General features: G+C 43.3%; 1 protein-coding gene across 1 annotated transcript in view; it reads right to left on the bottom strand.

Annotated features, from left to right (window-relative positions):
• Window positions 1–3,096: 3,096 nt before the first annotated feature.
• cngb3.2 (cyclic nucleotide gated channel subunit beta 3, tandem duplicate 2) overlaps window positions 3,097–23,127 on the bottom strand; it is a gene marked incomplete at both ends in the record, with an annotated part of 33,361 nt that continues 13,330 nt past the window's right edge. The window contains 12 exons of the mRNA XM_083631844.1: window positions 3,097–3,111; window positions 3,221–3,371; window positions 4,680–4,832; window positions 7,507–7,625; window positions 7,861–7,944; window positions 8,045–8,142; window positions 11,777–11,936; window positions 12,721–12,862; window positions 18,500–18,622; window positions 21,745–21,809; window positions 22,438–22,524; window positions 23,021–23,071. Coding sequence (XP_083487970.1) covers window positions 3,097–3,111; window positions 3,221–3,371; window positions 4,680–4,832; window positions 7,507–7,625; window positions 7,861–7,944; window positions 8,045–8,142; window positions 11,777–11,936; window positions 12,721–12,862; window positions 18,500–18,622; window positions 21,745–21,809; window positions 22,438–22,524; window positions 23,021–23,071 — 1,248 coding nt within the window. The remainder of the gene's footprint in view (window positions 3,112–3,220; window positions 3,372–4,679; window positions 4,833–7,506; window positions 7,626–7,860; window positions 7,945–8,044; window positions 8,143–11,776; window positions 11,937–12,720; window positions 12,863–18,499; window positions 18,623–21,744; window positions 21,810–22,437; window positions 22,525–23,020; window positions 23,072–23,127) is intronic.

The following is a 23,127-nucleotide window of genomic DNA, read 5'->3' on the forward strand; positions in this document are numbered from 1 at the left end:
CCGTGATGTCATAAATCCCACTGTGACATCATCAGTGATGTCATAAATCCTACTGTGATATCCGTGATGTCATAAATCCAACTGTGACATCATCAGTGATGTCATAAATCCCTGATCCCACTGTGACATCATCAGTGATGTCATAAATCCCACTGATGACATCATCAGTGACGCTGGTCTCATTGGCCACACAGCAGCTGAGTTGCGGGCAAGGCCACGCAGCAGCCGAGCTGCGAACGCGAGCTGCAGGGCCAGCTTGACGAGCTGTAGCTTGCGAGATTCCTAGTTCCGTTTCATTTTCTGTCCCACTGATGTCACAATGTCAGTGACATCACTAATGATGTCATAGGCACTGATGATTATGCCATAGGCATTGTGACATGATCAATGATGTCATAGGCATTGTGACGTCATCAGTGATGCGAAGTTGTGCAATTGTGCGCTGCGCATGCCAATAGAGCAGGGGAGGCCACGTAGCAGCCGAGCTGCGGACGAGGTCACGCAACGGCCGAGCTGCGTGCGGCGAGTATATTGTTTGTGCTGCCACCCTGTGTGGAAATGTCAATATGTAACATGACAGTGTATTGTGGCTTTTTGTTTTAGTGTGTGTGTGTGTGTGTGTGTGTGTGTGTGTGTGTGTGTGTGTGTGTGTGTGTGTGTGTGTGTGTGTGTGTGTGTGTGTGTGTCTGTCTGTCTGTCTGTCTGTCTGTCTGTCTGTCTGTCTGTCTGATAGAGAACTGCTGAGAGTGAGAATTTGACTGTCTTGGCAGCCTTCCGGCAGGTCCAGATGATACTGTACAATGTACATTTATAGAAAGCTTGGGGTCTTTGAGATGGTTTAATGAGTCTCTATGCAAAATCATAATCGTTGGCCTGTCTGGTTAAGGGGATCAGTCAGCACCACTCTCTCTCTGGCCTTGAATTCCTACTGTAAAAACACAATGCTGACAGATGAGAAATAAACAGGGCAGAACACTAACTTGCCAGATGTAGTTCAGTCAAAGAGTTATTTATTAAAGTCATACCGGACTGTACCGGACAAAGCAGACAGAAGTATATCAAATATTACATTGGAGTGTCAGCTACTATCACCATTGCTATAATGCTGAAAAATATCATTTGGTAGGCACTGCTTTTACAACTACTGTGCATTGGCAAACTAAAACAACCACAACAACAGCATATATGGCTGACAAAAATAGAAAAATACTGTATGGTGAATAGACAAATATTCAGCCAAAGACAAATCCACTAGGGCAGTAGCTGAAGTTCACAGACAATCTGATACTCTGGCTTTATTGCACATCTCTTCACAATGTTTTGAAAAATGTAGGTGCCATTCATACCAGTCCTTGGACATAATAGTATTGGCATTGGTTTGTTTTACTCTGCTTGTAGTAGCAGGTGGGTGGGGTTTGCCGCAGAGGACAGTTCAATGGCTGCTAGAAAGTTTAGTCAACAAATGGAAAGTGTTTAAAATTATATTTAGTAACACCAGGCCCTGTCACATATTGTCCTGTGATTTCCCCCAACTCACATGACGCTCACTCACCGTACTAGCTGTCCTGAGGCCTATACCACGAAGCAAGATTAGTGGCTTAGCGAGGTAACTTCAGGTTTAACCCTGGGTTTGCCGTGCTACGACGCTAGTTAAGTTCTTACTGAGATATATTTCCATAGCAACTTATGCTTCACACTTAACCTGGTCCAGAGCAGGTTAAGTTGCAAGGATAAGATTAAACCTCACGATTAAACCGCTCACGAACCAATGAGCTTCCTGGAAAAGGAGAGAAGAGTCTTTTGCGACCGCCAAGACCCATTTACGGTAATCATATACGTCTCCAAAGCGCACCGTGTGCGCAACGGAGATGCTGAACATCGGTGGTGAAATCAAGCAAGCTGAATAACTTAGCATTGAGACAATCTGCATTTTTTGCCAGCCCTCCTTTCTGTGATTATTATGTGCAGCAGTGTTGCCTTTGGTTTTTATTAGCCTTCATCTTGGAATTCTTCATATTTCCTTGAGATTATGGTTTGTTTCTTCCAGCGTGAAGTAGCCTATTCATTTTTATTTGCTCCCAAGCACGTTTGAACCTGCCGATTGCAGCTGAACGCTGCGTGCATGGAGAAATATCACTAAATCACCTGTGTAAAAAGGAACCATAAACATCTCCAAAGTGCACTAAGGTGTGCTGTGTGCAATGGAGCTGCTATTTTCATAGGCTATTTTTCTAATTCAATTAAAACTACGCCCGCACCGTGTTGATTCAGAGCCTATATTTCTAACGTTAAATCTATGATCTAAATAGGCCTACGGATTTTGGAAATTTAGACTGAGTTTACACTCCTACTCGCAAAAAACACATGCAGGTTTTATTGAGTAGACCTATATTAATCTGCTGTATAGGCACTAGGCAGAAATCAAATGACTGATGCGAATAAAAGCGGTAACTTTAGACAGTCCTTCAGTAACAGACTCATATCCAACGCAGACTTTGATTGTGACATGCAGTAAAGCTCCGTTAATTTGCCACTTTGATGTGGCTTTCAATGAATGAGGAAATAGGCGTGTCTGACGTAAAATCCAGAGCTGTCCATATTGCATTGTGATTGGCTTGTTGTTACAAACCACGCCTCTTTCGTGGGGACGAGCTCCTGTTCACAAGCATTTTCAGGTGCACGCGCTCTCAACTTGATTAGAAAAACCTGGATCCACTTAACGAGTTGAGAACTAGATTCGTGGTATGACTTTGCTAGAATCTAGCTAGATGGCAATGATCTGGTTAAGCCAAACCAGATCAAGGGACAGATCTTGGATCTGTTTATCCTACATTCGTGGTATGGGCCTCTGATGTGGTCAACCCCACTTATCTAGTGCTCCAGGCATGACAAACCAAATGTTAATATTTTCCAATAGGCTACTATTTGAGCCAGCAGGTATACTGTATTACAGAAGCATTCTTTTCAAACAATATATAAGAATGACAGAAAACACACTCAGTACCAACAAGTCATAACAATAAGAGGCTTAAAATAAACTGTACATTCACTCTCAAAATGGAGTAAAAAGAAAAACGTGGACTGGAATGGTCACAGTTAAGTAGCAGCACTCTGGGGAAAAGAAAAACATTTAAATATGTTACAAAAGAGTCAGCACCTCCAATGCAATTACTTTAATATGAAATGACAAAATGTACATAGTAAAAAAAAAATATATTACCTTGAGTTTTGCAATTAGTCCTTTGTTAATAGTTCCACCGACGGCGCGCAGCAGTTTGGGTGTGGGCGGTTTGGCTCCGAACAGCGCCAGTCCCTTCTTCTTCCCCTCTTCAGCTTTAGCTGCTGCTGGACCCTTGGCCTTCATTAGTTTCCTTTAAAAACAAACACACACACACACACACACACACACACACACACACACACACACGAACACGCACACACATGCACGCACATATACTGTATATCAACCATGTAAAAAAAGAGATATAGGCTATATTTAGTCTTCTTTAGCCCAAACTAAACATTGTAGCTGAGGAGTCATCTCAGTTAACCATTCAGTTAAAGTCCCTGGAAACCAAAATCCACAAAAACCTTCTAACTATTAAATGTAGGGTCTTATGTGAGTAATTGTGTGCCTCAGAAAGTAGGATACATTACTTTCAACCCAAAGCCCCAAAATCGCCACTTTTCTACAAGGTCTGGATTTCCACTTCCTCATTGAAGAGAGCGGTGCGCGCGGTGCTAAACTGAATGATCTTATCATGTCATAAGATTTGGCCAATCACAGCGCTCGCTCCCGCCAGAGCCATACCTCCCGCTCTGTGTGCCTGTGTATGCTGCCTGCTCTCTCTCTCTCTCTCTCTCTCTCACTGTCACACGCACGCACACACGCACACACACACACAGACAGACACACACACACACACACACACACACACACACACACACACACACTCCATCTCTCACTCCATCTCTCTTTCCTTCTCTCTCCGTTTCCCTCCCTCTCTCTCTCTCTCTCTCTCTCTCTCTCGGAGGAGCTGCAGTCCTGGCTGCACGCACACACACGGGACACGCCCACACAGTCCGCGGGAGAAAAGAGAGTCTAAAATCTAATTGATTCTCATGACTTTTGTCATGACTGTCAAACCTAAATTTATATACTTTGCGACATTCATCATCGTTCAAATTTGGCTGGTGGCTTATTAACATAGGTTCCTGTGATGTGATGAACTCAAAATGCTAAATAATAATAAAAAAATCTGGTTTCCAGGGACTTTAACAATTTGTTTTATTTGTTTATTTTTAGCGTCTTAGCTAACTAGTCAGATAGCAAAACAACTAATGGTGATAATAGTAGTCTTATTAAACACAATAAAATTGAACTACTGCTACTAAGTACTACTAAGTAGTAGCCACATAGCATTAGAGTTATTTTGCACATCAAATGTTCAAATATACCTATACCCTTGACTAGCTACTGTAACTAACAAGCTAAACACAAAAATCATTAGTCTCCACATAAAAACAGCACAGAAATTAAGCTGACACTGTATGGCCGAGTTGTAACTTTAGAAATACGGTTCTTAAATATTATTGCCCAAAGCTGAGGACCTCCGATACTACGGGGCGTGTTACCAGCTGAAAGCCCTCCATTTTCCTCAGCCAGCCCTCGGACTCACCTGCCCTTCCTGGCCAACACCTTCTGAGACTCTGGGTAGTGAACCAAGATGTCAAACAGGTCTTTCTTCTCCAGGACAAAGAGGTTAGCGAAGCCGTAAGCTTTGACGTTAGCTGTCCTCCTGTTCCCTCCGTCTTTGGAAGACTGCAACAGACTGAAAGAAAAATCAAAATTACTTGAAGGGCATGGTGAAGGGGGGGGGGGGGGGGGGGGGGGGGGGGTTGGGGGTGAAATGGTAAATGGCCTGCATTTATATAGCACTTTTATCCAAAGCGCTTTACAATCAGTAGGTACATTCACCCATTTACACACCGATGGCGGCAGGCTACCACGCAGGGTGTTGGCACACCATCAGGATTTGGGGTTCAGTATCTTGCCCAAGGACACTTCGACATGCAGACTGGAGGAGGCGGGAATCTAATCACCGACCTCTTTTATCCAAAGCGATTAGTGGACGACCCGCTCCTGAGCTACAGCCGCCCCAAATCATACATAGCTGCATCTAGAAACTGCAGGGGGCACTGAAATGGAACTGTACACCTGTGATATCACAGGGATGCGAACTAGCCACCTTTAAGTGACAGTCACCTTTTTCATTCCAAAGTAGGAGGATTTCTGAGTGGTTTTAGGTCTGCCCTGTTATCTGTCACCTTTTTCAATATCCATGACTTTGCATCCCTGTGTCAGCCCCAGCAGAATGTCCAGCAACTATTTTTATAGTTACATTTAGAATGCCACCTTTTATCTCCATATTTCTGCCCTGGGGGCTTTCATTTTCTTTTTCGTACATTTATTTTCGTACTAATCACGAGCCCAAAATGTGATTATTATTTTTGTTATATAATAATAACCTGCACAACGCTCTTTTAAGACCCAGTAATATGGTGTTCTTTGTCTGGGGTAGGCCTATCCATTGTTCCAGTTTCACAAAGTACTGTAAACAGCTGGCACAGTCAAGCGTTGGTTGCACAAACAAACCGTTTATCACATGCTCGTACTGATGGGAAACAAAAATGTACTGTGATGATTACCTGCTTCTACAGCTGTCAAAACACTTATTTTCCCACATTTTGTTTGACTATTCCCCTTTTTTCACTTGCATATTTCTGCCCGAGGGCATTTCTCTGCATAATATTCTGCTTTGTAAAGTCACACCATGGAGTGCACCTAGCTTTGGGTAAACCCAGCCTCCACGTGACCTCTATGTACTATCAGTCACTGTTTGTGACCACTGTTATCTTCACAGGAGGTGAATATAATGAATGGAATGTACTGTATATGCCCATGTAAATGCAAAGATTGAGCAGAAATCTAGTGTTAACCTGGTTATGCTTACTCTGATAATGACCATTCAAAAGTTTTATTCAGAGGCTGTGCATTAGGCCCATAGACTATAAAAATAGGAACGTAGCCACCGTGACGGGATTTCTAGACTCCCGATTTGAAGCCTTGATTTTTGCATTGTCATCATCTTGGTTTTCTTGGAGGCAGAGATGACCTATCGTCCGCCTGCGCAAAGGTGGGGAACATTGCATTATCGTCTGCCCTGGCTATAATTTGCCATCTTCCAACCCACGCACGTGCCATTTTCAGGCTGTGTGCTCGTGGGGCAAGATATGAATTGGGTTTGCGCCCCCATCTGCGCTCATGGGTGTGCCGGTCTGAAAAGGAGGTGTGACCAGCTAAGATTTTGCCATAGTTCTATCGCAGAGGTGCCCAAATTATTTCCTATGAAGGGCCAAAATTTATCTGGATGGATGGCCGTGGGGCAAAAATAAATGTTATGTGAAATTACATTAAATTATATTATTTTATAGACAATTTACATTCTAAATATAAAATAGGTCTTCTAGTTTCATGTGGTAAAAGTATCATCAAGCTAGCTTTAAAAACTAGAACGACCGCACCGCGGATATATGCCTCCGCCAACAAGTGAGCAGTCAACATGCATGTCTGTCCAGACTTTGACGTTTGAGCCAAATGTGAAGAAATTTTGTTAAGGTGTTACTGGCATTACCGAGCTTGAAAATGGTGTTCGTGAGGTCACAGTAACCTCTTGACCTTTGACCACCAAAATGTAATCAGTTCATTCTTGAGTCCAAGTGGACGTTTGAGGCAAATTAGATGAAATTCCGTCAAGGCGTTCCTGAGATATCGCGTTAATGAGCATGAAACGAGCGGTCATGATGTCACAGTAACCTTGAACTTTGACCACCAAAATCGAATCACTGGGGACAACTGTTGCCAAAAAACTAATTCTTAAGGAACGGAAGTCCCCCTCTTCACCCTCTTTCCAATTGTGGTTGACGGACATGATCTCTGTTATACGGATGGAGAGAAAAGTTAAAAACACGCACATCCAGGTCGAATCCGGCAGGTGCAGAGCTGGAGAGAGGCTGGAACAGTGAATAAATAAAACAGCTTGCACACTGCAAAGGCTGCAGTGAAAAATATTTATAATATAAATTATAAATATTTTTCACTGGAGCCTTTGCAGTCTTTCTAACCATATGGGACCGGTTTTTAGCCCAACTCGATGAGGTTAGGGGCAACGGGTGACTTTCCTATAGACGCCTTGTGTGAGATCTCAAGTACATCACTTACAAGCACATAAGCACCTTACGTGGCTGGTAGCACCACTGTAATATTGAATGTTCATTATGTTGTAAGTTTTTGTTTCTTTTCTTTTCTTGTGTCTGTTTTGTTTTGTTTGTGTTCTATAAGAAATAGAAAATAAAATATTGGAAAAAAAAAACATTATTCAGAACCGTAGGTTGAGGCTTTATTAAGCCTAACAATAGCAAAGTGTCACACAATTAAACTCTTACCTGATTTCTCCGAACACACAGCCAGCCTTCAGTGTGACAAATATGATGCTGTTGTCAGGTCCTCCCACCACCTGCACCGCTCCACTTTTGATGATATACATCTCTTTACCGATATCGCCCTACAGAGAGGTGAGCCATGCAGAGGCAAAAAGATGACTACAATGGATGGTTTAAGGCAGAGATAACCATGTTTCCCCATATAGTCATTTACACAAGGGTTTGACTGATATGGGAATTTGAAGGATGATATTTCTGGATTGAAGCTATTGTTTGCACATATTTTGTGTCAATAATAATAACAACAATGATAATGAATGATAATAATAATAATAATAGCTCTTAATATACACTCACTTTCTTCACAACAAAGTCTCCAGGTAGATAGACGATAGACTTGAGCCTCAGTAACACGTCTACCATCATCTGCTGGTCACAGCCCTGTTGAAATAACACATCATCATGCAATCCTGTTGTCCAGTTAGTAGTGTGAGTGTATGGTGTTGGCGTGTGTTTGAATATGGTTGCGCTTGTCAGTCACCTTGAAAAGATCAATCTTCTGGAAGGTCGCCAGATTGATATCCACAGCGATGGCTGTTCTCATCACTAGAGGCATCTTATCCAGCAGCTCGGACTCATCTGCAAACATCAAGATGACACACCACCATGACAAAATGTTAGAATCTGAGCGCCACAAAGTGTCCCGTGTAACATCAGTAGGACCGGACCCAATCCAAATGTCCACCCTCTGACTTGTGGACTGAGGGCTCACGGACTGAGGGCTCGCGAACTTCAGTCCGACGTACCGTGACGTGTTCAATGTCATAATTTCAAGTCTGCAAGGGCGAGAAACTACAAGGCTATAAATAAGTCACTGATAGACAGGCCTAAAGACTACAATGGAGGTAAATTTTTAATTTAACATTTTAATTATTTTATTTTTTATTTTTATCTTTTCTTTTTCTTTTAGTTTATTTTTCTTATTTATATACTGTATATACCGTAGTTTTGTTTTCTTGTTTGTGGTTGCCAATGATATGAAAGCATGGAACTGACTAAATTTATGATTTTAAGTCTACGACATTCAGAGCAATGGCAACTAAAAGGACATTTATATAATTTACATTTATTGAATGACTGTACTGTATGTGCAGTTTATAGTTTTATGTCATTATTATGTTGTAATGAATATATTGTACATGTTATCTATTGTATATTTTTATATGTTGGACCCCAGTAAGAATAGCTACAGCATTTGCTGCAGCTAATGGGGATCCTAAAAAACTAAACATAACAATAATAATGTATTTTGCTTTCCTCTATGGTCTGTAGTACTTCTACATATTTTGCGTCATGATGTGGTTGAATATTATTTACAGCTTAGATGATTCAACTAATGTTTTAATAAAGTCATTGTTTTACACATTCATAATAAGTTTTCTTTTGGTTCGGCAAGTGGAAAAACTATGTCACGTCCGTATTGCAAAGAATTGTGGGTAATTAAAGGGGTGGCTTTACCAATTATCAACCCACTTTGTATCATATATAATCTCGCTAATATAAGCACATGCGCAGTGTTTACCTTCTCTCTCTGTTTTCCTAACGGAGAAAAATCCTCCCTTTCTCTGCCTGCAGAAACTCTGCCCCCGCCAGCTGCAAGTCATTAAGGCTCATTAAAAATAGAACGACCGCACCACGGATATATGCCTACGTCAACAAATGAGCAGTCAACATCCATGTCTGTCCAGACTCTGACGTTTGAGCCAAATGTGGTGAGATTCTATCAAGGCCTTCCTGAGATAACACGTTAACGAGCTAGAAAATGGCGTTTGTAAGGTAAGGTCACAGTGACCTTGAACATTGATTTTTGACCACCAAGATGTAATCAGTTCATCATTGAGTCCAAGTTGACATTTTAGGCAAATTTTATGAAACGAGCAGTCGTGAGGTCACAGTGACCTTGAACTTTGACCATTGACCACCAAAATGTAATCAGTTCATCCTTGAGTCCAAGTGGACGTTTGAGGCAAATTTGATGAAATTATGTCAAGGCGTTCCTGAGATAAATGGTAAACTGGTAAATGGCCAGCATTTATATAGCGCTTTTATCAAAAGCGCTTTACAGTCAGTAGGTACATTCACCCATTCACACACCGATGGCGGCAGGTTACCACGCAGGGTGCTGGCACACCAACGGGAGCAATTTGGGGTTCAGTGTCTTGCCCAAGGACACTTCGACATGCAGACTGGAGGACCCGGGAATCGTAGATATCGCGTTAACGGGCATGAAAATGGCGTTCGTGAGGTCACAGTGAACTTGAACTTTGACCTTTGAGCACCAAAATCTAATCAGTTCATCCTTGAGTCCAAGTTGACATTTGAGGCAAATTCCTAGAAATTCCGTCAAGGTGTTCCTGAGATATCACGTTAACGAACATGAAAATGGCGTTCGTCAAGTGACCTTGACCTTTGAACACCAAAATCAAATCAGTTCATCCTTGAGTCCAAGTCGACATTTGAACCAAATTGGAAGAAATTCCATCAAGGCGTTCCTGAGATATTGCATTAACAAGGTTGGAAATGGCGGTCGTGAGGTCACATTACCTTGAACTTTGACCACCAAAATCTAATCAGTTCATCCTTGAGTCCAAGTGGACGTTTGAGGCAAATTAGAAGAAATTCCGTCAAGGCATTCCTGAGATATCACGTTAACAAGCTTGAAAATGGTGTTTGAGAGGTCACAGTGACCTTGAACTTTGACCACCAAAATCTAATCAGTTCATCCTTGAGTCCAAGTTGAGGTTTGAGGCAGATTTGCTGAAATTCCCTCAAGGCGTTCCTCAGATATCGCGTTAATGAGCATGAAAATGGCATTCGTCAAGTGACCTTGACCTTTGACCACCAAAATCTAATCAGTTCATCCTTGAGTCGAAGTTGACATTTGAGTCAAATTGGAAGAAATTCCATCAAGGCATTCCTGAGATATCGTGTTAACAAGGTTGGAAATAGTGGTCGTGAGGGCACAGTGACCTTGAACTTTGACCACCAAAATCGAATCAGTTCATTCTTGAGTACAAGTGGACGTTTGAGCCAAATTGGAAGAAATTCTGTCAAGGCATTCCTGAGATCGCGTTAACGAACTTGGGAATGGCGTTCGTGAGGTCACAGTGACCTTGAACTTTGACCTTTGACCACCAAAATCTAATCAGTTCATCCTTAATAAAGTCGACATTTGAGGCAAATTTGATTAAATTCCGTCAAGGCGTTCCTGACATATCATGTTAACGAACATCGGACAGACGTACGGACGGACAACCCGAAACCATAATGCCTCCGGTCTGGCTATCACAGTCTGCAAGTGCGGTGACTTCTGGAGCCGAGTGCACCAGCTGGGCGTACGCCTAGGTGTAACCTACGTCCGACGTAGAACTCAAAGTTACGACTAACTTAATTTTATGATTAGTGCACCATGTAGTCTTAAGCCCTGTATGCGCTGCGCCTGGGTTTAACTTTTACGTCTGGTATGGAGCAGGCGTAAAAGTTACACCCAAGGCGAACTCACTGAGAGCTGTCTCATCTTGATCTGCGCTGTCGGAACTGACAGCTCTGTGCTGTCAGTGCCGTTCAGTCCTGTGATGCGGGGGAATCTTCTCCAAAAATATTGATCGATATGTGCTGTAAATAGACGTTTTGGGCGCAGGACCTCCGCTTGTCGGCAGGTTTTTAACAGCTGATGCATCGGAAGATCTTTCCATTTCTTCCTCACTTCGCCAACTGCCCGCAGTGCGCAGTCTGCCATCGCATTCAGTACTGATTGCACTTGTGATCAAATTCCATGCATCTTGTTTCTGTTTGTTTGTGTTGGCGCTGTTAAATGTAGCTGTGAGAACGTTTCTATGCTTTGAATACAACTCTATAAGTTTGAGCTGAGTTGGAGCTGTCTGTCAGCTGTCTCAAGCTCGTCTGAGAGAAGTGTGTTGCTTGGCAACAAGCACGTATTCATGTGAACACGCACGTCCGCAGCCTAAAGACCGGGCGCAGCTACGACCATGTTAAGTCAGGCTTGGTGCACTCGGTGTAAATTCAAATCACAACGTCGGGCGTAGCTAAGACCGGCGTAAGAGTTAAGACCTACTTTTTTATGCCCAGCTGGTGCACTCGGCTCCTGGACACTTGGATTGGACGTAGAACAGCCCCCCCATGCCTTCATTTCTGCTGTTTTGTCAGCTATCAGAGAGCATGAAAACTTCAAGGACTCTTTGTTCACACTGACCCAGCATGCCCTGAGCATCCCAGGTGTAAGTGTACCAGGTGCGGACCCTGTTCTGAACCAGAGAGTCGATGTGGTTGGACACCATGTAGGCCACGGTGCCGTCCATGGATGTTCGGAAGTAGGTCTGGCTTTGCGTGGCTGCACCAATGACATCTCTCATCTGAGGTGAGAACAAGGCAAGAATGAGGGAGCAGTGGTGTCCTGGGTACCTTCCTTCAATTTACTACATGTAGCATTTTTAAACATCAAGATATTGTGAAATGTATTGTGAGAGCTTAGTATAGCTACTGTAAACAAATGAGACTATGGTGGAAATGGTGGTATTGGCCAATAACCAAGACTATTGCCATGAACCCAAGGGTCACAAAGAGGATGTTGCTATTTGCTCCATTTACACTGAAGAATGGTGCCCTCTTCCTGTTTTGTGCTGTAAACCCATCTCTATTTGTACCATAAAGCAATATAAACCCTGGTGTCACACAATGTCAAAATGTAGTAGAGGCTGCCAATCCGGTCGTCTCGTTTGTTTACGGTGATTATTGTAACGTCTCAAAATAAGTGTGTTAATGACTTATTGATGCTACAATGCTACCTACACATCGCACCTTGAACATTTTTCACTATCAAGAGTCAAGAATCCACAGGGAACTAATGAAATATCATGATATCATGACGTTTTGCATAACGGATGATGTGATGGTAGAGCAACTACAATGGTGTATGATCAACTATGGACAGAAGTTCCAATCCTTTATTACTACTTCACTACTGTACATCAACGAGAGACAGGCAGGAAAAGGGTAACGCATGCTAAAGTGGAGATGTTAACATCTATCGGGTTCCAGATGAATTGGGGATCACGGGGGGCTGGCTTATGCTATGGGACTTCTGACTGGCAGACACAGGGGTGAGGGTTCATCTGATGGGACATTTATCTGCGTTACCTGTCCAATCAAACTGGAGAACACAAAGACGCCAATGAAAAAGTTTGCCATCTGAAAGGCAATCTCAAAGACGGTGTGGGGTTCTGCTAAGCCCCCGATGTTGATCAGACTGCGGACAGCATGGTAGTAACAACGCAGGTACCTGTGGAGAGGGTCGGGGCATTAGAGCGGCTTTTGTAAGCTATACTATCATTGGCCAGTAGGGTTTTAGGGGATGGATGGAGTGTGTGTGTGTGTGTGTGTGTGTGTGTGTGTGTGTGTGTGTGTGTGTGTGTGTGTGTGTGTGTGTGTGTGTGCGTGCGTGCGTGCGTGCGTGCGTGCGTGCGTGCGTGCGTGCGTGTGTAGGGGAGGGAACCCAGTTCAAGCCACGGTTTGGATTATCTTTTACATATTTCTGCCTGGTTTCATGCTTTATTCGCAAGATGTCTTGCTTAAAAAAACTCGAGAGAGAACAGTGCAATGTGTTGCAATAGCTTGGGTCGCTGCCAAAGGAAAAAACAGCCTGGTCACCACAATGAAATGTCGGCATTGTACGTTTCTGCAATCCATGGATATGTAGGCAGAACATCACCTTTCTGAACCTAAATACTCATGTTTCTACAGTAGATATGTGTATTATCATTTATTATACACGTGATGTCATAGAGGCTGCTATTGGAACGCAGTGGCCAGTATAGCTGTTGTGGTCAGGGTGGATGGAAGGTGTAAACACTCGCCTTTCACACCGGAGAGCTGTGTTCATTTCCCAGTCAAGGACACAGCATTTCCAAAGTCTACATTTCAACTGTGAGTCACATTTAATGCCATCCCTGAAACTATACACTGCCATCCCTTAACCTACACACTGCCATCCCTGAAACTATACACTGCCATCCCTGAAACTACACCCTGCCATCCCTTAACCTACACACTGCCATCCCTTAACCTACACACTGCCATCCCTTAACCTACACACTGCCATCCCTTAACCTACACACTGCCATCCCTGAACCTACACACTGCCATCCCTGAACCTACACACTGCCATCCCTGAACCTATACACTGCCATCCCTGAACCTATACACTGCCATCCCTGAACCTATACACTGCCATCCCTGAACATACACACTGCCATCCCTTAACCTATACACTGCCATCCCTGAACCTACACACTGCCATCCCTGAAACTATACATTGCCATCCCTTAATCTACACACTGCCAGGATGCTATACACTGCCAGGATGCTGCACTGCCTTAACCTATACACTGCCAGGATGCTATACACTGCCTTAACCTACACACTGCCAGGATGCTATACACTGCCTTAACCTACACACTGCCAGGATGCTATACACTGCCTTAACCTACACACTGCCAGGATGCTATACACTGCCTTAACCTACACACTGCCAGGATGCTGCACTGCCTTAACCTATACACTGCCTTAACCTACACACTGCCAGGATGCTATACACTGCCTTAACCTACACACTGCCCTCCCTTAACCTACACACTGCCAGGATGCTATACACTGCCTTAACCTACACACTGCCCTCCCTTAACCTACACACTGCCAGGATGCTGCACTGCCTTAACCTATACACTGCCTTAACCTACACACTGCCAGGATGCTGCCTTAACCTATACACTGCCAGGATGCTGCACTGCCTTAACCTATACACTGCCAGGATGCTGCACTGCCTTAACCTATACACTGCCAGGATGCTGCACTGCCTTAACCTACACACTGCCAGGATGCTATACACTGCCTTAACCTACACACTGCCAGGATGCTATACACTGCCTTAACCTACACACTGCCATCCCTTAACCTATACACTGCCAGGATGCTGCACTGCCTTAACCTATACACTACCAGGATGCTGCACTGCCTTAACCTATACACTGCCAGGATGCTGCACTGCCTTAACCTATACACTGCCAGGATGCTGCACTGCCTTAACCTACACACTGCCATCCCTTAACCTATACACTGCCTTAACCTACACACTGCCAGGATGCTATACACTGCCTTAACCTACACACTGCCAGGATGCTATACACTGCCTTAACCTACACACTGCCAGGATGCTATACACTGCCTTAACCTACACACTGCCAGGATGCTATACACTGCCTTAACCTACACACTGCCCTCCCTTAACCTACACACTGCCAGGATGCTATACACTGCCTTAACCTACACACTGCCAGGATGCTGCACTGCCTTAACCTATACACTGCCTTAACCTACACACTGCCAGGATGCTATACACTGCCTTAACCTACACACTGCCCTCCCTTAACCTACACACTGCCAGGATGCTATACACTGCCTTAACCTACACACTGCCCTCCCTTAACCTACACACTGCCAGGATGCTGCACTGCCTTAACCTATACACTGCCTTAACCTACACACTGCCAGGATGCTGCCTTAACCTATACACTGCCAGGATGCTGCACTGCCTTAACCTATACACTGCCAGGATGCTGCACTGCCTTAACCTATACACTGCCAGGATGCTGCACTGCCTTAACCTATACACTGCCAGGATGCTGCACTGCCTTAACCTACACACTGCCAGGATGCTATACACTGCCTTAACCTACACACTGCCAGGATGCTATACACTGCCTTAACCTACACACTGCCATCCCTTAACCTATACACTGCCAGGATGCTGCACTGCCTTAACCTATACACTACCAGGATGCTGCACTGCCTTAACCTATACACTGCCAGGATGCTGCACTGCCTTAACCTATACACTGCCAGGATGCTGCACTGCCTTAACCTACACACTGCCATCCCTTAACCTATACACTGCCTTAACCTACACACTGCCAGGATGCTATACACTGCCTTAACCTACACACTGCCAGGATGCTATACACTGCCTTAACCTATACACTGCCAGGATGCTATACACTGCCTTAACCTACACACTGCCAGGATGCTGCACTGCCTTAACCTACACACTGCCAGGTCAGGATGCTAAAGCGCTCTCAGAAAATTATGGCCGACCCCACCCATCCAGGACATAATCTCTTCAAGGCCCTCCGCCATGGCAGAAGACTGATGGCAGTACCAGGACAGGGACAGCTTCTACCCAACTGCCATCCGCCTCTTCAATATGACTAAAACATAACCTAAACATAACCAAAGTTGTTAAAGTTGGAAAGGCAGCAAAGTTTTCAAATTAACCAGCTTTTCTTTTCTTTGTTCAAATTTACGTTGATATTGGAGGTTTGGAGAAAAGTAAAATGCCACGTTTTAGAAACATAAAAGGCTGACGTTTTGTTTCCAATTTACATTGAGAATGTACATATTCATGTATTGCAGAAAGGTACAATGCTGACATGTTAGTCTGGCGATTGGGTTGAGAAAAAACAAGAAAAGACAAAATAAATATCCCAAAACAAGTTGATCAAAGCCAAGCAAGCTTATTAAAAAGAGAAAAGAAAAAAGAAAGTAAACTAAAGCTACCTGGCCAAGAACGATGGACAAAAAGAACGCCCCAAAAAGGTAGTTCGTCATCTGAAAGATCTGTCCGAACATGGTGTCTGGCAATGGCAACTCAGCAATCATCAGCAGGGACTTCTCCGCATAGAAGAAGCAGCTGAGGTAACTACAGCAGCAGTAAAGATGGGAAATAACGTTACAATAGAGTTTACAGTTAGGATTTTATTTGCAAATGTGAGGAATGGATACTCTATAAAGATTCGGAAAGACTGGAACAAAAAACTCATGTTCAGTTGTCAAATTCTTTATATACTGTATTTACTAAATAACACATTGCTGCTATTTAGAGAATTTCAAGTGCAACGTGCAAAACATGCAGAAGATGCAATATACTAGCATGGTCGCCACACTCCACAATAACATTTCGGCATTGTACATTTCTGCAATCCACAGATACGTAGAATATCACATATCAAAAATGTAGATACTGTATCACGTTTCAAGGTACGTGTATCAACGTTATATATGTCATAGAGGCCATTTACACCTGGCGTTAACATGCGTTTTCTGTGATCAGATTGCAATCAGATTGTGTTTTATCACTTGAAAGTACAGGTGTAAACACCCCCAAAATGCATTGAAGAAAGGATTGCAATCTGATCTGCCAAACCACCTCCGGAGGTGGTCAGGGATGCATTGTGCACACATTGAACACAAGTGTAAATGCAATGTGTCCTCTCAATCTGGATACAGCAACTTTATGCGGATTGAGAGGACAACCATTTCTGCAATCTGATTGCAATCAGATTGCAGAAAATGCATGTTAACGCCAGGTGTAAATGGCCTCTGAGGCTGCTATTGAAATAGCGCAGTGGCCAGTAAGGCTGTTGTGGTCGGGGTGGATGGATGGTGTCAGGGCCGCTGGAAGTCACTTTAAGCAGAGGGTGCTGGGAGGAAGGGACTCTCGGTGGGGCCCGCCGGAAAATATTTGACGTTTTTAGCCATATTTAGAGGAATATCTCATTTTAAATTAACATTAGGATTATACTGTTGTGATGTAATTATTCAGTATTTTCTCCTTTTCTCACTCATTCAGAGCAAAGAGGGAGATATATAGCATGATGATAATGCTCTATATCTCCCTATTTGCTCTGAATACACCAGTTAACATGACACAGAGTTAACATGATAGAAATATTATCAGCAAACTTAATGACTAGACTAATTATTCTGATCTGAATGGCAATGATTATATCAACAAACATTGACTCCTCTCTAGTGGGAGGTGCATTTTTGAGTAGGCTATTAAAATAGCATGTCAAGTTCACATTTCTTTATTGCCAGATTAAACAATTCGTATTGGTTGTTGGTTGGTTCAACACAACATGTGCGCGCATGCGCGCTTCTTCTTCTTCTCTAGCCTACAAGGATGTAACTTCCTTGATTGTTATTGTTGATAATTCTATTTAAATAGGCTACATTTTCAGTATATCAATAATGCAATCATTTCCCGAAAGATTCCCAAACAAGAAAGGAACATAGTGCATTGCAAAATATTTTTAATTACATTTGTAAAAAAGCACCCGTACTTCCCGCGGCCCTGGATGGTGTAAACACTTGCCTTGCACACCGGAGGGCCGTGTTCATGTCCCAGTCATGGTCACAGAGTTTCCAAAGTCTACATTTCAACCGTGAGTCACATTTAACATTTTTGTGATTTAAACCTAACCCAAAGCATAATCCTAACCTTAAAAGAACATTTTGGGGAACGGGGGTAGGCCAGCCATTCCTAGACTACAAGAATACCAGACTACCAGTCATTGTGCTAAGCTAACTAGCAGGAGGGGCACATTGCTACATTCTACTGCACGTCTATCTTCTCGTCTTACCTTCAGGAATATGTCAAATAGACAAATCTCCCAAAGTGTTGGCGTGTTCCTTTAACCTTGTGTGAATGTGTCTTTGTGTTTTTAATGTCTTTTGGAACATGCACTTTTGAGCCTTGTCGAAGGAAAATGTCTGTTTTGTGACAGACAATAAAGTTAATTTGAATGTTGAATCTTGAACCTTAACCCTTTTTTTGGACTTACCTAAACATAACAAAGTTGTCTTATTTGCACTTCACATTTGAAAGGCAGCGTACATATCTGTGGATTGCAGAATCGTACAATTCCAACATTTCATTCTGGCGATTGGGTTCTCACACGCACGCGCGCACGCACACACACACACACACACACACACACACACACACACACACACACACACACACGCACGCACACACACACACACAAATATTGCAATATGAATGCATGAGCATCATGGTACTTACGCACTGCCCAGGCCGGAGTAAACCCATTTGGTCTTGCCGATGCCCTGGTAGTCTGAAGCCACGTAGTAGATGCAGGCGTTGATGTGGAGCATGAACAGCAGATATCCAATGGTGCGGATCACTCTAGCAGACGAGTAAGTAAGGCAGTTAGCATTCACTCTCTCTCTCTTCATCTCTCACTTCACTTCACTTCAGTGGATCCATGCTTTATTGCCATGACACAGGGACTCCACACATTGCCGAAGCACAAGATGAGCAAATTAATTACATTCACTACAGACCAGTCACAATCAACGAGAACAGATTCACTACAGTATCTAAAGTTGTATTACTGAATCAGTATTGTGGCCTGTGTAATAGAGTGGGTAGCTCATGTGAAATAACACATTTGCAGCTCAAATTGTAAACTAATATACTGTAAATCGGGAACTTTTCAAGACTGAGGAGATGGGTTTTTTTATCAAGTTTTTGTCCTGATTTTTCTCCTGTTTTCTCCACAATTGTACTTAGCCAATATCACTCCTGCTGTCCTGGTCATTGCTCCACCCCTTCTGTTGATCTGGGGAGAGCGGTAGACTAGCACATCCTTCCTCCGATAGATGTGAAGTCGCCAGCCCTTCTTTTCACCTGACAGCAAGGAGTTTCACTGGCAGGACGTAGTGCGTGGGAGGATTACACTATTCCCCCCAGTTCTCCTCCCCCCGAACAGGCGCCCCAACCAACCAGAGGAGGCGTTAGTGCAGCAACATAAGACTCATACCCCACCAGCTTCCCACCCGCAGACACAGTCAATCATGTTCGTAGGAATGTCTGACAAGACTGAGGAGATTGTTGAATTAGGAGAATACATTACATATTTTGTCACTCTTACATCTTCATATCTCTCTGTATACTAACGAGTGAGATTCTGTCTCAATCTTCCCTTGATGATAAACTGAACATAGTCAATTTTCTGTCGTTTATGGCATAAAGACTCCAGATAACAAACTTGTCAGATCTGGATAAAGTCTTCAGTGAACAATCTAATAAAATGCAGAAAATGTGCAAATTTATTAAGCAGATGTTTTAATCATTGACTCTGTGATGAGACCAATCAATTAAACCTTTATTGACAGACACGTAGTCCATAGATGGCACATGCACAATTACAAAAAGGACATATGAAAGCACATAAGAGCACACAAAAAACACACTATAAAAGGGAATCGTACCAGAATTTCCACATAATGTGACTGGTATCTCACAGTGCTTAGCCCAGGATCATAATGTGACTGGTACCTCACAGTACTTAGCCCAGGATCATAATGTGACTGGTACCTCACAGTACTTAGCCCAGGATCATAATGTGACTGGTACCTCACAGTACTTAGCCCAGGATCATAATGTGACTGGTATCTCACAGTACTTAGCCCAGGATCATAATGTGACTGGTATCTCACAGTACTTAGCCCAGGATCATAATGTGACTGGTACCTCACAGTACTTAGCCCAGGATCATAATGTGACTGGTACCTCACAGTACTTAGCCCAGGATCATAATGTGACTGGTACCTCACAGTGCTTAGCCCAGGATCATAATGTGACTGGTACCTCACAGTCCTTAGCCCAGGATCATAATGTGACTGGTACCTCACAGTACTTAGCCCAGGATCATAATGTGACTGGTACCTCACAGTGCTTAGCCCAGGATCATAATGTGACTGGTACCTCACAGTACTTAGCCCAGGATCATAATGTGACTGGTATCTCACAGTACTTAGCCCAGGATCATAATGTGACTGGTACCTCACAGTACTTAGCCCAGGATCATAATGTGACTGGTATCTCACAGTACTTAGCCCAGGATCAGTGAGCAACTTAATAAAGACATTCTGAGACACGTTTAATCGACAGATGAATCTGTACCTCAGATTTCTCAGGAGCGCCACCCCTGCCTTACAGAACAGGTCACTAGCACTGCTCCACCTGGGCTTTTTCAGCAAGATGCACATGCAGTCATTATAGGCATCCTGAAGTTTATGGATGCTCGCTTTTTTAAACTTTACCTACAGGGGGGCAGTATAGATAGGGGTACAGTAAGCCCTAAAAAGAGTGAACATCATCAGAACAGGAGTGGAATTTCCTGACCAACATGTATGAATGAACATGAATGTATAACATACGTCGCTGTCTATACATATCATCATCATCACCCATATGGTCAGTGATGAAGTGGCCCAGATATTTAGTTTTATCACAGACACATAGAGCATGCTCAGACAAATGAAAAACAGGAAAAGAAAGATCCCTATCCTCTTTTGTTCTACAGATCATAACAACACTCTTCTTAGCATTGTATTTCACATCAAATTGGACCCAAGATTCAGAACAAATATTCAGCAGTTGTTGAAACCCAGGGCGGCTGGGGGAGAAGATTGCCAGGTCATCCGCGTACATAAAATGGGTAACCAAGGCGTTGCCTATCATACAACCCGTTCTGTAGCCTCTTAGCTGAACAGATAGATCATCCATATAAATTGAAGAGAGCAGGGGAGAGTAGCCCCCCTGCCGTACCCCATTACCAACACCAAAGGGTTTAAGTAAGACCCTGTTGCCCCATTTTACCTGCATACTCTGGTTGGCCTACCAGTATGCCAGGATGCGTATTATGCTGCCAGGCACACCTCTTTGACTCAATTTTAAAAACAGCTTATGATGATTGACTCGATCAAAAGCCTTGGATGCATCAATAGAACCAAGTAAAACAGAGGAGTTCTGCCTTTTATAGGCTTCGACAACCTCCTTCATGGCATAGATACATAAATCAGTGCTATGTTTGGCCTTGAAGCCAAATTGGTTGTTAGAGGTAGAAATAAATGAACTTAAATGATCTAATAAAACCATTTCTAAAACCTTCAAACTCACACTGGCTAGGGCGATAGGCCTGTAGTTATCTACGCTCCCAACTTTACCAGTCTTATCCTTGATAATAGGCACCAGAGTGACTGACAACATAGATGCCGGCAGAAAACCATGGGTCATAAAGCCATTAAAACACATGGCAAGAAGAGCTGCAGCCTTGGGGCTAGCTAATTTGAGATGCTCTGCAGAAACATGATCCAGTCCACATGCTTTGCCATCAGCTAGCTGCAAGATAGCTTGGTATACCTCCCTAGCTGTAACAGATACCACAGCTCCACTCCACTCCAATGGTGGCACAGTGAGGGCTGTTGAATAAAGCAGCAGTTCATTTAAATATGACTTACCTCCAGATGTAAGCCTTGGCCATGAGGCTCTCCAGACGATCACTGAACTCAAAGAACGTATCTGCCTTAAGAGTAAGAAGCGAAAACACATCAACTCAACTGTCTTTTGAATTCATCACATAGCACATGGCTTGACTAATCTTCCATCCACATCCAGCCCGATCGCATGTAAAACGAACAACTCTGGATATTTTATCAACGAGATTTCTGCCAAGCTGGACCTGATTTGCTCCGTTCGCCTGCAGGCTAGCCTTTAAACATTGTTTACAGACGGGTGTCAAGCTGTCAGCAACTTAACCGGGGGGGGGCTAGGAGGATTACACTGGAAGAAACACCCATAAGGCATCATGGCAGTGAAATAAGGTGGATAGATAGATAGATGCTTTTCACAGAATCGTGTGAGGCTGTGGTCGACAGTCATTTCACAACAGCTAAGAGGTGTTGTTGTTGCGGCGTGCCGTAAACACCTCTTAGCTGTTGTAAAATCACTCTCAACCATGGCCTCTTGATTTGAAACCTAGCTCATTTTCTGTCAGCAATTGTATTAGCAAACACTGCAACAGGAAGTAAGCTAGGGGGGATTCACACTGCAACAGGAAGTAAGCTAGGGGGGGTTTAGAATGTTTATGTTGTCAAGTTAAAACATCTATAAGGTACACAACATGTGAGATGAGTACCGGTATGTGAATGTACCTTCAGCAGACGATTGGCCCTGAAAATGGATTTGAATCCAAACTGGAAGTAGAGCAAGTCGAACGGTATGAGGCACATCAAGTCTATCTGTTGAAGAGAGACAGTGAGCAGTGTGAGCAAACTGAGGCCAGTTCACCTGGAAATACAAGAGCAGTGCAAACAGCTAGGGGTGTAATGGTACACAAAAACCACGGCTCGGTACGTAACTCAGTTTGGTTCATTTTCAGTACAGTAAGGGAAAAGAATGGTCAAACATAAAATTGCTTGTTGTTTATTATGAACTTTTGTAAACATTAACTGTTTATTCATTTTTTTAAATGAACACTTTTTATATAGCGGGCGCTGGTGGTTAAGCTGGGGTGCCAGTCAGTCTCAGTCTGACAAAATATAGTTTTTAGTGTACAGCCAGCAAAACCCAAAGTACCAACCCGTTAATATGTCCGTGTGGGAACTTTAATTTATATAGATTTTTTAAATCTAAATTCGGTACAGCTGTACCGGTCGGTATGGTTTCATATGAATACGGGTACATTTACACTCCTACAAACAGCCAATCAAGAGCCAAGAATCCCGCATGCAATACCTTGAATCTCTCGGACGCTCTGTAGTTCTTCTTCGTTAGCACCCTGTCTTTCTGAAAGGGAGAAAATGACAAGATGAGGCTCAACCAAGCGGCAACCTCTGGCTTAG

This window comes from Poromitra crassiceps (assembly GCF_964638095.1).
Source record: "Poromitra crassiceps genome assembly, chromosome: 2".
Classification (NCBI taxonomy): Eukaryota; Metazoa; Chordata; class Actinopteri; order Beryciformes; family Melamphaidae; genus Poromitra; species Poromitra crassiceps.